The sequence below is a fragment of the Dipodomys merriami genome, unplaced genomic scaffold (genome assembly GCF_024711535.1).
Source record: "Dipodomys merriami isolate MVZ:Mamm:240054 unplaced genomic scaffold, mDipMer1.0.p SCAF_6, whole genome shotgun sequence".
In the NCBI taxonomy this organism is placed as follows: domain Eukaryota; kingdom Metazoa; phylum Chordata; class Mammalia; order Rodentia; family Heteromyidae; genus Dipodomys; species Dipodomys merriami.
Window position 1 is genome coordinate 21479007 of NW_027206179.1, and position 13504 is coordinate 21492510.

General features: G+C 45.8%; 1 protein-coding gene across 2 annotated transcripts in view; it reads right to left on the reverse strand.

Moving 5' to 3' along the window:
- Positions 1-13504, reverse strand: part of Farp1 (FERM, ARH/RhoGEF and pleckstrin domain protein 1) — a 230974-nt gene that overhangs the window by 71081 nt on the left and 146389 nt on the right. For both annotated transcript variants that reach the window (XM_070002707.1, XM_070002708.1), the window contains exons 3-4: positions 13319-13423; positions 314-356 (exon numbers count right to left, since the gene is read on the reverse strand). In XM_070002707.1, coding sequence (XP_069858808.1) covers positions 314-356; positions 13319-13423 — 148 coding nt within the window. The remainder of the gene's footprint in view (positions 1-313; positions 357-13318; positions 13424-13504) is intronic.

Genomic DNA, 13504 nt, shown 5'->3' on the forward strand with positions numbered 1-13504 from the left:
ATTACATGGCTCCACCCTCTGCCTTCAAAAGTGGCAGGAGAAACATCCGTGAAGAGGAGACAAGCTCTATTATTTCTGGCTTAATAGCCAGCTTTAGTCAATCAAAATGATTCTTCTTTCTCCAAGCAAGGTTTTGATTAGCAAACTTGAGAAATTAAAATTGTAGAAGACACATTTTTTATAGTATGTGGGTTAGTGAACAATGACAAGCAATCAAGAGATTAAAAAAATGAATTTATATGGCTACAAGACAAAAAGTCATCTCAACAGTGGAAGCAGGCGTTGGCATGTGTATTTCCCAGGTTATACTTACTTCGAATCTGTTTTACAATAGGTTTCAGGAGATCCAGCCACACCTAAAGTGGAAAGAAACAACAGACTGAGACATAACTTCTCAACGAATGTGCAAATATTTAAAGGCACTATCTGAAGCCATTTCAAATCAAGATAGTCTTCAGTATTTCAGATCCTCCAAGCCTCCTTTCTGCAGACTGACATAGCTTATATGGTCTTCTATACAGAATGCACCCAATTTGCAAGTACCATACTTGAGCTTGAAAAGTCAAACTCTTTCAGGCTCACATAAATAGTTAACAGGGAGTGGGGATGGAGTTCAGTGGGAGTGCACATGCTTAGCAAAGGTAAGACTCGGTTTGTTCCCTGCACCTCCGGAAGAAATAGAAACGTTAACAGCTAAGAATTTTTTTATTTATTTGTATCTTCCTTATAGTTACCTATTCAGAAAATATGAATAAATGAATGAATGAATGCAAATCTGATTACTGAGTGACATATATGGGGTAAACAGAAAATAGGAAGTCTCAGGGATAAGGAAAGGGAATAAACATTTATAGCCTATCACATCTGTATCATATCCTACTTAAAGCTATGTTCCTCTCAAAGCAAACATAGAAGCTACATACTTCATACTAGGTGTCCCAGTTAGAGTGACAGAGCTAAGACTAAATCAGGTCCCTCTAAATCCAGACCCCCCCTACACACATAAACCATTCTCTCTCTCTCTCTCTCTCTCTCTCTCTCTCTCTCTCTCTCACACACATTCTCTCTCATACACATGCATATACACATATATACACACTTCCAGTTCACAGTGGGTGTGGCAAAACTTTCAAGGGGAGAAAGTAGCTGGCCTCATAATTAGAGCATAAGTTAACCACATTATTCTATCTCATGTGTTTTCTTTAAATACCTTTTGAACTTGTAGTAATGGACTCTATGGTGGTTCCTATTTGCATACAGAAGAAAAAAAAACAAAGCTAATGTGCTTAGAAAGTTTAGATATATACAAAGAGGAAAAAGAGACGTGGACCTATAGAAAATGGCAAAGTCACTCAGAAATTCACAGAAAAGAGGTGCCAGAAGCTAAGAAGAAAATATTGATAGGAATGATTTTCATACTAGAAATGCAAATAAAGACAATGGAATACCCTGTCCATGAATATGCTCCTGGGCATGGCGGTGTAGACACACACATATGCATTCTGTAATCCCTAAAGCTGATCAGGGCACTGGGAGGTGGATGGATGTGCTGTTGCTTTTCTAGACAGTTATCAGAGAATAGTGATCTCAAGCTAGAAAGCATTCTTATGGATTTCTTTTATCCAGTCATTCACATTTGTAAGTTATGCACATAGGTACACAATGATTTATGTCTATATAAGCAATGGTAATTTTAACGTTTTTGATAGTGAAAAACTTGACAACAGCCAAAATAAAATACATAAATAAATGAGAGAATGCACATCTTTTTTCTTTTTTTTAAACTCAGGGCCTGGGTGCTGTCCCTGAGCTCTTCAGCTCAAGGCTAGTGCTCTACCACTTGAGCCACAGCACCACTTCTAGTTTTCTGGTGGTTAATTGGAGTCTCACGGGTCTTCTTGCCCCAGCTGGCTTTGAACCACGATCCTCAGCTCTCAGCCTCCTGAGTAGCTAGGATTACAGGCATGAGCCACCAGCACCCAGCCAGAATGCACATCTTTGAAAGATTATATGGCAAGCATCAAGAATACTGCAGTTGATGAATATTTAGGAATGTGGGAAAATGTGCTGGGAAGATTAAATATTGGGTACATCTTCTTTTCTTTTGCCTTTCTTCATTATCCAAATTACCTTCAAATGAATACTTAGTTCTCATAATAAACAAGGTAAAATGTTTTAGAGGGCTACTTAATCAGTTCAACTTTCCTGCATCACCTATCCAAATAAGAAAGAACCCTCGCTAATAAATTCTCTTCTCTCCATTCCATCCATGCTACCCACCTGTCAGAGAAAGCAACAGAATTCCCAGACACCACACTGGCCTCAGTGTCTACATCTCACAGGACAAAGAATATTCCATCCACACAGACCAAATCTTTAAAAGACAGAAATCTCTATTTGATATGAATAAGAAAATGGTTATCCAAGTCCTAGTCTTCAAATTCATTTATCTATTCAACAGTAACTCCTTACTTGGTAACTGTAACCCCTGTGTACATCATCATTAAAAACAAAACTCCAGGATCCCCACAAAGGTTGGAGAACACCCCCACTTAGCTCTCATCTTCCTGAAGCCTAGTTAGGCCCTGAAGCACGTGGACTGGAAGGGGGCCGTGGAGAGCAGGTCAGGGTGAGGGCAGACACGAGGGGGGCTGACACGGTCCATGTAGTCAGAGAGCTGGTGGTTAAGCAGAGAAAGCTCCAAGCAGCCATGTGTGCGGGATGAGTTGACCTAAGACATCTTGGGGATATCCCGGGCTGGTAGGAGCCTATCATACTTTGGCCCTCTGCTCTTCCATCCATCGCAACTTTCTCCATGACCCAGTTCCCAGCTTTCCCAGCCTGTAGGCCTGGCAAAATACCCATGTAAACGTCTACAAAGTGCCCAGGACAGATCCACTATGCACTGGCAGTGTCGTTGCCAATTTTATGAATTGTTTTGAAACATCCTCATCTGTTTTTGGCATCTCTGCAGAAACCATCAACTACAAGCACTGGCCCGAGCCAACTGAGCATGTGGTTTTTATAGCACACAGCTCTGGAAAACATAGATGGGCCTGAGTCAGCCAGCCTGAGGGGCAGAGTTCCGCGGAGATGGTGCCATGCAGCACCCATCTTCTCACAGCTGAGCCAGCCTGGCGGAGAAGCATGTGGCCTGCAACAACCCAGCCATGTCCCTGGCCAGTCCAGTGTTCGCAGAGCTGGGAGGAAGGCCTGTCCGTGGGTATGGGACCTGAGCCACAATGAATGGATGAGGCGGTTGCTAGGCAACCAAAGTGTACAGAAGGGGCTCCAGGGAGATAAAAGGGAACTGGACTAGGTTACCTCGGCAAGTTCCACCAAATGAAGCAGAGCAGAAAACAGCTCCGGATGGGTAAAGAGGCGACAAAACCACAGGGACTCTGCTCCCTGCCAATGGATCTATCTCCAACAATCACAACTGACACCATTCTCCACGCCATCTCCACCCCGGGCCCCACGGAAATCCAGCTGCCTTCTTCTGAGCAAACTTCCATGCTCCCAGCTGACATGGGGAAATGAGGTCCAGAGGAACAGACTTCTGGCATCATACTCCCAGCCAGCAGGACATGAGGATGAACTTACCGAATCCCTGGTACTCTGCTTTGTCCAAGCTGCCATAATGAAGCAGCTTAAATAATGGAAATGAACTCAGTAAATGCACAGACAGGCTTGATTTCCCCAGAGGCGTCTCTCTCTCTCCCTGGGCTTGAAGGGAGACTGCTACCTTGCTTGCTGTGTCCTTCTATGGTCTGTTGTTCATGTGCTTACATCTTACTGTTATTCTGTATCCAAACCATCCCTTTTGAAGGACATGGGTCAGACTGGTCTGCATGCCAGATATCAGCAGCTCAAGGTTGGAATCCTAGCTACTCAGGAGACTAAGATCTGAGGATGGTGGTTCAAAGCCAAGCCAGGCAGAAAAGTCTATGAGACTCTTATCTCCAATTAACACCCAACCCCCCAAAAAGCCAAAGTGGAGCTGTGGCTCAAATGGTAGAGCACTAGTAGTGAGAGAAAAAGCTCAGAGGCAGTGTATAGGCCCTGAGTTCAAGTTCAAGAACTCCCCCCTACCACACACACATCTCACACACACACACACACACACACACACACACACACAACTTTGTCTCCAAATATGTTCACAAGTTGGGGACTGGGGGTTCAATGTATGAAACACCCATCTTTGGGAATTAAGCTTTCTAGCCCATCTTGTTTAATTCCTTGCTAACACTTCTTGCCTCCCGTGGGATGCAATCTGTGCACTGAATATTTAGAGATGAGAAGAACCTAAATGCTTCCATGCCTACTAACCCCAACGCTGTTCCCTGCTTTCCCTAAACATCTTTCCTTCCTCTCTTATTTGGTGGGTGATATTTTAGGCAACTGGGATGGTTGAGGTGTTCTGTGTTGTTCTGAGGCTTGAACTCAGGGACTGGGCCCTGTCTTTGGAGTTTTCTTTTGCTCAAGATTAGCGCTCTACCACTTGAACCACAGTTCCACTCCTGGCTCTTTTGGTGCTTAATTGGAATTAACAATCTTATAGAGTTTCCTTCCCAGGCTAGCTTCAAACCACGATCTTCAGCTCTCAGCCTCCTGACTGAGTAGCTAAGATTACAGGGATAAGCCACCAGCTCCCAGCATTTGAAATGTTTTTAAAAAGCTCTTATGAGCCAAGTGCTGGTGGCTCATGCCTGTAATCCTAGCTATGCAGGAGGCTGAGATCTGAGAATTGTGGTTCCAAGTCAGCCCAGCCAGGAAAGCCTATGAGATTCTTATATCCAATGATCCACCAAAAACCAGAAGTAGCGCGGTGGCTCAATGTAATAGAGCACTAACCTTGAACAAAAGAGTCCAGGGACAGTACTCAGGGCCCAAGTTCAAGCCCCACAACCAACAACACCAACAAAAAAGCTCTTAAGAAGAATTCAGTTCCACAAGTGTTTCTGGATAAGGGACAAGTGTTTCTGGAGCACCTATTTTTTGCCTGGCATTGGATGCTTCTTTATGCTTCTCAATTTAATATTCACATATCGATCACTTTAAACAGGAAGTGAGCCCAGCTCAGAAAACTTACGTTAGTTGCCTGTAGTCACACAGCTGGAATTTGACACTGAGTCCAGCTGACTCTAAACAGTGGCTTTTCTGAAATATGATGTTTGTTTTTTTTTTCCCCAAAGTGAAGGGCTCAAGTTTAGCCATCTCCTTTGCACTGATCATGCTACTGCTTTAATGGGCTATGCTTTTCTTATTGTTTGAATAGCTTTCCTCCTCTTATTTGGAACTCTTGTTTAAAAATCAAATTGCATAAAACCAAAAATTCCATCCCCAGCTATTACACATACATGAAACAGATGAAGTATTTGTTATAGAAAATCACCCAGCGTCTAGAATTTGCTGGAACAAGTTTGTGAGAAAAATGAAGTTTCTTTAGGATAAACCCTAGAAGAAATGTCTTGCTTTTAATCTTTTCCCCCATTTAGGGGAACAAGATTTTGTTATGTAGCTCATAAGGGACTGGAACTATGTATGAGGCCCAGGCTAGCCTCAAACACACTCAATCCTCCTGCCTTAGCCTTCTAAGAGCTGGAATTACAAATATGTGACATCATGCTGGCTTAGTTTGAATTTCTGTGTGTAATAATTTGTTTAAATATAATTTTTTCATCAATTTACTAATTTTACATTTAGTTACATTTAAATGAGAAGTATTTTTTTAAATCTATCACTTGAGAGATTTCCATCATGGATCACAGTAGTGTAAACTGAATTTCTTTTTCTTTTTTTTGGGGGGGAGGGGTTCCGGTCGTGGGGCCTGAACTCTGGGCCTGGGTGCTGTCCCTCAGCTCTTCACCTCAAGGCCAGCGCTCTACCACTTGAGCCACAGCGCCACTTCCGGCTTTTTTTCTTTTTGCTTATGTGGTGCAGAGGAATCGAACCCAGGGCCTCAGGCATGCAAGGCAAGCGCTCCACCACTGAGCCACCTTCCCAGCCCATGAATTTATTTTTCTATATGAAAGAATTAAAAAATATGTAATACAACAGACTTAATGACAGGTGCCTCCCAGCAATGAGGACTGATGTCTGACAGCAATGAATAAAAATATGACCCCTTGCCACTGGGCCAGCCTGCGGCCGTGGGCAGGTTACCAGAGCTGTGGTGCAGGGAGGGAAACTGAGGCAGAACTTGGCACAATTCATTATGAGCCAATGAACCTGAGAGTTCCTGAGACCAAGGTGGAGAGAATTCACAGGACAAAGTTGCAGGAAGTAGAGATACCCAGAAAGAACTCAGGAAGAATAACAATTTGCCCAGTAATCGATCATTGTCATATAACTGGCACATACTGAACACACCAACGGGAGGCAAGCATGATAGAATGTGCTCGCAGGAGCTCACACAGCACGTGGGTGTCTGTCAGTGGAGTAGACCTCTGAGGCAATCAAGATTTTCAGTAAACAGATGCATGTAGCAGCTTCAGGAATGACATGGAAGACTGCTTTACACTCAACACTTTTTTCCCCAGTGAGGAGTGAATTAAAAGAGGTGAAAATACAACAAATAGCCGGGTGTCAGTGGCTCATGCCTGTAATCCTACCTACTCAGGAGGCTGAGATCTGAGGATCGAAGTTTAAAGCCAGCCTGGGCAGACAAATCTGTAAGACTCTAATCCTCAATTAGCTAACAAAAAGCAGTAAGTGGAAGCATGGTTCAAGTGGTAGGACACAGCTGTGAGCGGAAAAGATACACACACACACACACACACACACACACACACAGAGCTGTGAGCGGAAAAGATGAGTGAGAGGCAGCTCTACACACACACATACACACACACACACACACACACACACACACACACAGAGAGCTGTGAGCGGAAAAGATTGAGTGAGAGGCAGCTCTACACACACACATACACATACACACACACACACACACACACACACACACACACACACACACACACACACTATACAAGAAATAGACCAGTACCCGTGGTTCATGCCTCTAATCCTAGCTACTCAGGAGGCTAAAACATGGAGGATCGTGGTTCAAAACCAGCCCAGGCAGAAAAGTCTGTAAGAGTCCATCTCCCATTAATGAGCAAAATGCTGGACTCGAGGCATGGCTTACGTGGTAGAGATAGCCAAGCAAAAGTGAGAGGTTCTAAATTCAAGCCCCAGTATCAACATGCTCTCTCCTCTCTCTCTCTCTCTCTCTCACACACACACACACACACACTCTCTCTCTCTCTCTCTCTCTCTCACACACACACACACACACACACACATACAGCAAATAACGAAACCACCAACAAAGTCGCTTCTGCTGCTATCAACTAGATGGCCTGTGTATCCTTGCCATCTTCCCAGAGGTCTGGAGGTACAGTAGGTTTTCACACCAGTACTTCCATAAAGACGGGAATCATGGCTGTGACGATGACAGTCACCATGCCACTAGGAAGGGGATTCTTCAGGTCCACTAGGCCCTTCTGGAACCACTGTCCTGTGCAGTCCTGTGCTGACTGAAATGCCATTAAGCAATACATTTACATTCTTCTCTTGTGCGTTGAAGCAATTTATCAAAATAGGTCATATTCTGGGCTATGAGTCAAAAATCAACAATTATTTAAAAAGCTTTTGCATCGGACCAATTACATTCCTGGACCACCATGGAATTAAATTAAAAGCCAACAAAAGAAAACATTGGTGGAAAACCCCTATACATTTGGGAAACCAAATAACATCCTGCTACACAAAGACAAAATCAAAGGGAAATTTGAAAGTACTTTACACTAAATGAAAATGAAAGCACAACAAATCAGAACTTGTGGAATGCTTAAAAAAAAAACTCTCACTAATTTGAAAATACATTCCATGCAGAACACTTTGGGTGAGTGCTGCTCATTTCTGAGGAAATGGGTGCAGTTTTTCCTTTACGATACTGTGTCATATGGAGCATTCATGTTTATGTGCTCTGTGTATATGGAGCATTCATGTTTATGTGCTGTCTATGCCTAGTTTCTTCAGAGCTTTGACCATGAGGTGATGGTGTATCTTTTGTCCTTGATACTGTTTAGGTGTTTATGTGTTATATTGATTTACATACCTTTTTGGTTTCTTATCTGTGTGTGAACGTGTGTGTATGTGTATGAGTGTGTGTGTGTGTGTGTGTGTGTGTTTCTTCAGTACTGAAGCTTGACCTGTGAGCCTCACGATTACTAAGCAGGTGCTCTACTACTATCCTGGCCATTTTTGTGTTTTGACTGGTTATTTTTGAGATACAGTCTCCCTTCTTGCCCAGGCGTGCTTCTAGGCTGCAATCTTAGGCTTCTTCATGCGGCTGGGATGACAGGTGCATACCATACCATGCCCCGATTGTCCTGTTGCAATGGAGTCTCTTGAACTTTTCTGCCCGGCCGGCCTGGAACTTCAAACCTCCCACATAGCTCGGATGACAGGAACTCGCCACCTGTTCTACCAATTGCGATGGGGTCTCTAGTATGTGCCTGCCTGGCCTCACATGAAGATCCTCCCATTCCCAGCCTCCCAAGTAGCTCGGATTACAGGTAAGAGTTGCCAGCACCTGGCTTGATTCATGTACCTCTGAACAAGAGTTTTAAGTGTGCAATACTTGTTTACAGGGAGCTCTGTCCCCACTGGGGACCGGCCATGTCGATGTGGCCACAGCTAGTTGGTACTGCTCTGTGGGATAGCACAGCCACCTCACACCAGGCTGTCTTCAGAGCTGCCATGTTCTCTATCCTTAACACCTGGCAAAGTCCTCAGAGTCTCCTTGACACCAGAGACGTTCAGAGGTAGAGCCCCAGAGAGGACATGAGGCGAGAGATTGGGACTATGCGGAGCAAGCACAAAGGGGAAGGACCACGGAGGGACCCATTGTGTCTGGTGGAAGCCGCTCCGTGGCTACGAGCCCCTCACACGCATGCCTGCCGCGGGCACAGTGGAAGGCAGACAAGAAATGACAGATGCCAGTGCTAATTAGGCAGGCATTCTACCACTTGAGCCACAATCAGCCACTCAGGCAGCTCCTATGTTCAACTTGGCCAGTGTAGGAGAAACAGAATATAAGTTATTTTCAGACAGACTTTTTGTGTTTTGGGCAAATTGGCCTGTTCTGCAATCTTCCTACCTATTCTTCCTGGGATTCCAGGTGTACACCACGAGGCCTAGCTTAATTGTTGAGATGAGATTTCGATAACTTTTTACCCAGGTTGGCTTCAAAACCACAATCCCAGTGGGTCACCAGTGGCTCACTCAGGAGGCTGAGGATCGTGGTTCAAAGCCAACCCAGGCAGGAAAGTCTGTGAGACTCTTATCTCCAATTAACTACCAGAAAACCCGAAGTGATGCTGTGGCTCAAAGTGGTAGAGTGCTAGTCTTAAGCAAAAGAGTTCCGGGACGGCGCCCAGGCCCTGAGTTTAAGCCCCATGACCAACCAAAACAAAACAACAACAAAAACAACAAAAATCCCCAAAAACCCAACCCACAATCCTGCCAGGCACCAGTGGCTCATGCCTATAATCCTAGCCATTCAGGAGGCTGAGATCTGAGGATTATAGTTCAAAGCCAGCCCAGACAGGAAAGTCTGTGAAACTCTTTTCTCCAATTGACCACCAAAAGAAAAAAGCAGAAGTGGAGCGGTGCCTTAAGTTATGGTAGAGTGCTAGAGCAAAAACAGCTCAGTGATAGCACCTAGGACTTAAGTTCAAACCCTAAGACAGGTACCAAAAAAACAAAAAACAAAAAACCAAAAAAACCACAACAGGCCTCCTGAGTAGCTGGGATTACAGGCATGAACCACGGAATCCAGCTTGAATTCTAAATTCTCATGGGAACATTTACTCATTTACATGTTGTCCATGGCAACCCGTGTCCTCCATTGACTGGGGTGCAAGCAAGGGGGATAACAGTACCTCTTCCCTGGACCAGACTACAGTCAGCCTCCACTTAGCCCCCTTCCTTACTAGGTCTCAACTTTGGGCTTGAATGTCCAGTGCTAACAGGATGTCTCCTAAGTCCCTTTACATAGAATTCCCTGTGCTCTCTGGCCATTTAGCAGCCCTAGGCCTTGTGCACCAATCACCTGGCACATTAAGTGCATGGTCTCCATGCTTACGACCAATAGCATTCCTGGCACTCAAGGCCAAACTGAATGGAAGGGAAAAGAAAAGAAAAACTGATGAACAGATTCCTCTGCTCTAGAGAGATCCTCTAAGGATGGCGCCTGCTCCCCAGGACAGCAGTCACACTGGCTGGACACACGACAATCACCTGTAATAATTGGATGCTCTGGACAAGTCTAATGAAGGGCTCAGTACAGTGTTTATTTAATGATTACCTCTCACTCATGCATAACCTTGAGAAACACAACTTAAACTATGGAAAGTGACTGGCTTCCTTTAATGGGAAAACAAAATGCTCTGGGCTGGAGGTAAGGCTCAGGGGTAGAAGGCTCCCCTGGGAATGGAAGGAAACAAGCAACCTACAGCTTCATGTGTTACAAATAAAGTTTTATTGGAACAAATTCATGCCCGTTCCTTTGCATATTTATGGCTGCTTTTGCTCTGTAGTAGCAGGTTTAAATAGCTGCAGCAGAGCCTTTGCAGCCTTCAGATTCTATATGTAGCATTTACTATCTGGCCTTTTCCAGACAGGTCTGTTGGTCTTGCTCTGGGGTATAAGCTTGATGAGGAGAGGAATGGATGGTGCGGCCCTTGTGCCTCAGGGGCTGCAACACTGAGGCTCACTGCAAGATCTCTCATGGTGGCTTATGTGTGTGGTGTCAGTTGGATTATTTGGGGTGTGAGAAAAGTATGCTGGAGATCAAAGCCAGGAACCAGGGCTGACATACACCTATCACAGACAACATTTTTATTTGTATTACATAGGACCAGCACCAATTTCTTAATGTCTTGATCATGGGGGTTTCTTTATTTTATGGTTGAATCTATGCTTTAACAATATTGTAAATCCAAATAAATAAATAAATGAAGCCTAATAAAGACTTGAAGGAACATCAGGTCTTGTAGGCACTCCCTATAATCCCAGCTACTCGGGAGGTGGAGGTAGGAAGATCGAGGCCAGCACAGGGGAATAAGTAGTGAAACCTTGTCTCTAACACAAGACAAGTACGGTTGAAGTGGCAGTCACAAGCTTGAGGCCCTGGGTTCCTCCACCAGGACCGACAAACAAAATCAAATATAACCAAGAAAAATAGGTAGGAACTAGAGCCTGGCAAATGAGAAGTCCTCTGGTTCATAGCAAAGCACTGAGCCTGGCATCAGAAGGAAGGACAGAGTAAGAATCATGGCTCTGCCATTAGCTATTTGATGACCCCAGGCATAGGGCAATTCCTAGAATCTTTGTTCCTTCCACCACAAAGTCCAAATACCACTCCTGCCTTCTGGTTTGGACAGGTGTTCTGGCTGGAGAGCAACTGGACATGTCTGGGGTAAGAAGCCATGGGAAGCTTGCAGCACTTCATGGCTTGTTAGAAATAATGAAATAACGTGGGGTCCAGCTCTGCTTCTTGGGAAGCTCTGAAAGGGAGGAGCATGGCTGTAAGCTAGCCTAGGCAGGAAAGTCCGAGAGACCTCCGCGGAGTGCAGCCAGGCGCAGCAGCGCCGGCCTGTCATCCCAGTAATGATGGGAAGCCCCAAATAGGCGGATTATGGTCCAGTATATACTGGGCTGGAAATGAGACTCCATCAGCAGCAGCATCACCAATGCCTACTTAGCAAATGTGAAATCCTTTCTGTCCCCAGTACAATCACAAAAGAAGGAATGAAGGAAGAAAAGAGGGAGGTAAGGAAGAAGAAAGGATAAAGGAACTGAAAGTCGGGGAGGCTTAGATTCACTGTACAGACCAGGAAATGACAGTAAGAACACAGCCTGCACTGGGCTTTAGCTCCTGGCACACTGTGGCTCTGGCGCTGGAGGCAGGAGCGGGGCTCAGCCCCTGTTCCCTCCAAGAGCTGTTTTCCTTCCTAGTCCTGGACTTTTCCTCTGTGATTTTCCACCCCCATCTGTCATCTTCATGGAGGGCTCTGCCTTCTGTCTGTCCTTCAGTGCAGCAATCCACCCCTGACCCTTCTCACACTCCCTCCTCATGCAGCGCTTCAAAGCCCAAAGTACACTCTTCTAGAATCCACGTTTCCACACCGGTCTCTTGCTCGCACTCTGGGAACCCCACTTGCTCGCACTCTGGGAACCCCACATCTGCGTGCTGCCCTCTGCCATCTCCACACATTCCCGCACCCCTCCTCACCTCTGAGACTCATCACCTGCACCTGCACGAGGTCCAGGCTCTCCTCTCCCAGCTGCCGGACATGGCTGGGACATGGACAGCTTTGGGCCCGACTGTCCCTCAGAAGCTCAGTCTCTAGAATCCCGCGCCCCACGCCCCACCCCAGCGTTCCCTGAGTCCGATCCAGTCCTGCATCCAGCCTAACCCTCGCAATGCTCACTCTCGTCAGATCATATCCCATCACCCACTGGCATCCCACAGGGGCTGCAAGTCAGATACACACGGGGTTCAGAGACTTGGCAGGACACGTGGCAAGAGCCTATCCAACTTGTTTGGATGATGTATTAAAATGATGCATATATATATATATATATATGTATATAATAGTTCATGTTATGCACATGGTTGCTTGGAAGAGGAGCCCTGGCGCTGTGGCCTGCTTACCTTTCATTCTTTTCTCTCTCCATAATGCCCTCCGCCCCTAACTCTTCAATTCTGGCTTTTTCTGCAGGTTCCTGAATACGCCGCTTGCTTTCCAGACTTTGTGTATGAGCTGCACCTTCTCCTTGCAATGTCCTATTAAGGTCTGATAGTCTGAGACTCCGCTTGGTAACGCCTGAAGTCTCCTGAGCACAGAAGTTGCTTGTAGCTTTCAAAGCCCCCAAGCCTCCCCCGATGGAAGTCTGTCACAGGCTCTGCCCTGGCGCTATTCCAGCCTGGCTCATTACTACATCGACACAACAGTGACCACACAGTGAAAAAGACAACATACATACTGCTTCCTCATGCTGTGCATTCTGAAGCACAAGTGTGGGATACATTTGCACACACTCTTGCCAGAGATCTCAGGAGTGTGTGCATTTGTGGGGAAGTGGTGCTGGCTGGAAGGGGAGGGAGGGGTGGTAGAGACGGTGGCCCCTCACAGCATTCGCTCTGGACGTGCTGATGGGGCAGCCGTCAGCACCTGATGGTCCCCCTTTCCCCGATGGACTGGCAGTGAAAGGTGAACACGAAGCTGGTGTCTCCTACCGTGATTTTCTTGTGATCAGGAAACTCGAGGCCGAAATAGTCGCCTTCCACAAGGTTGAGGTGGCTGCACACGGCATCCAGCAGCACCTTCCCCGGAGCCCTTTGCTGGGAAGAGAAACAAGCAGGGTTATGACTTCTACGTCAGCGACAACGTGCCAGGCCACTGAGTCCCCGAGTCTGTGCCCC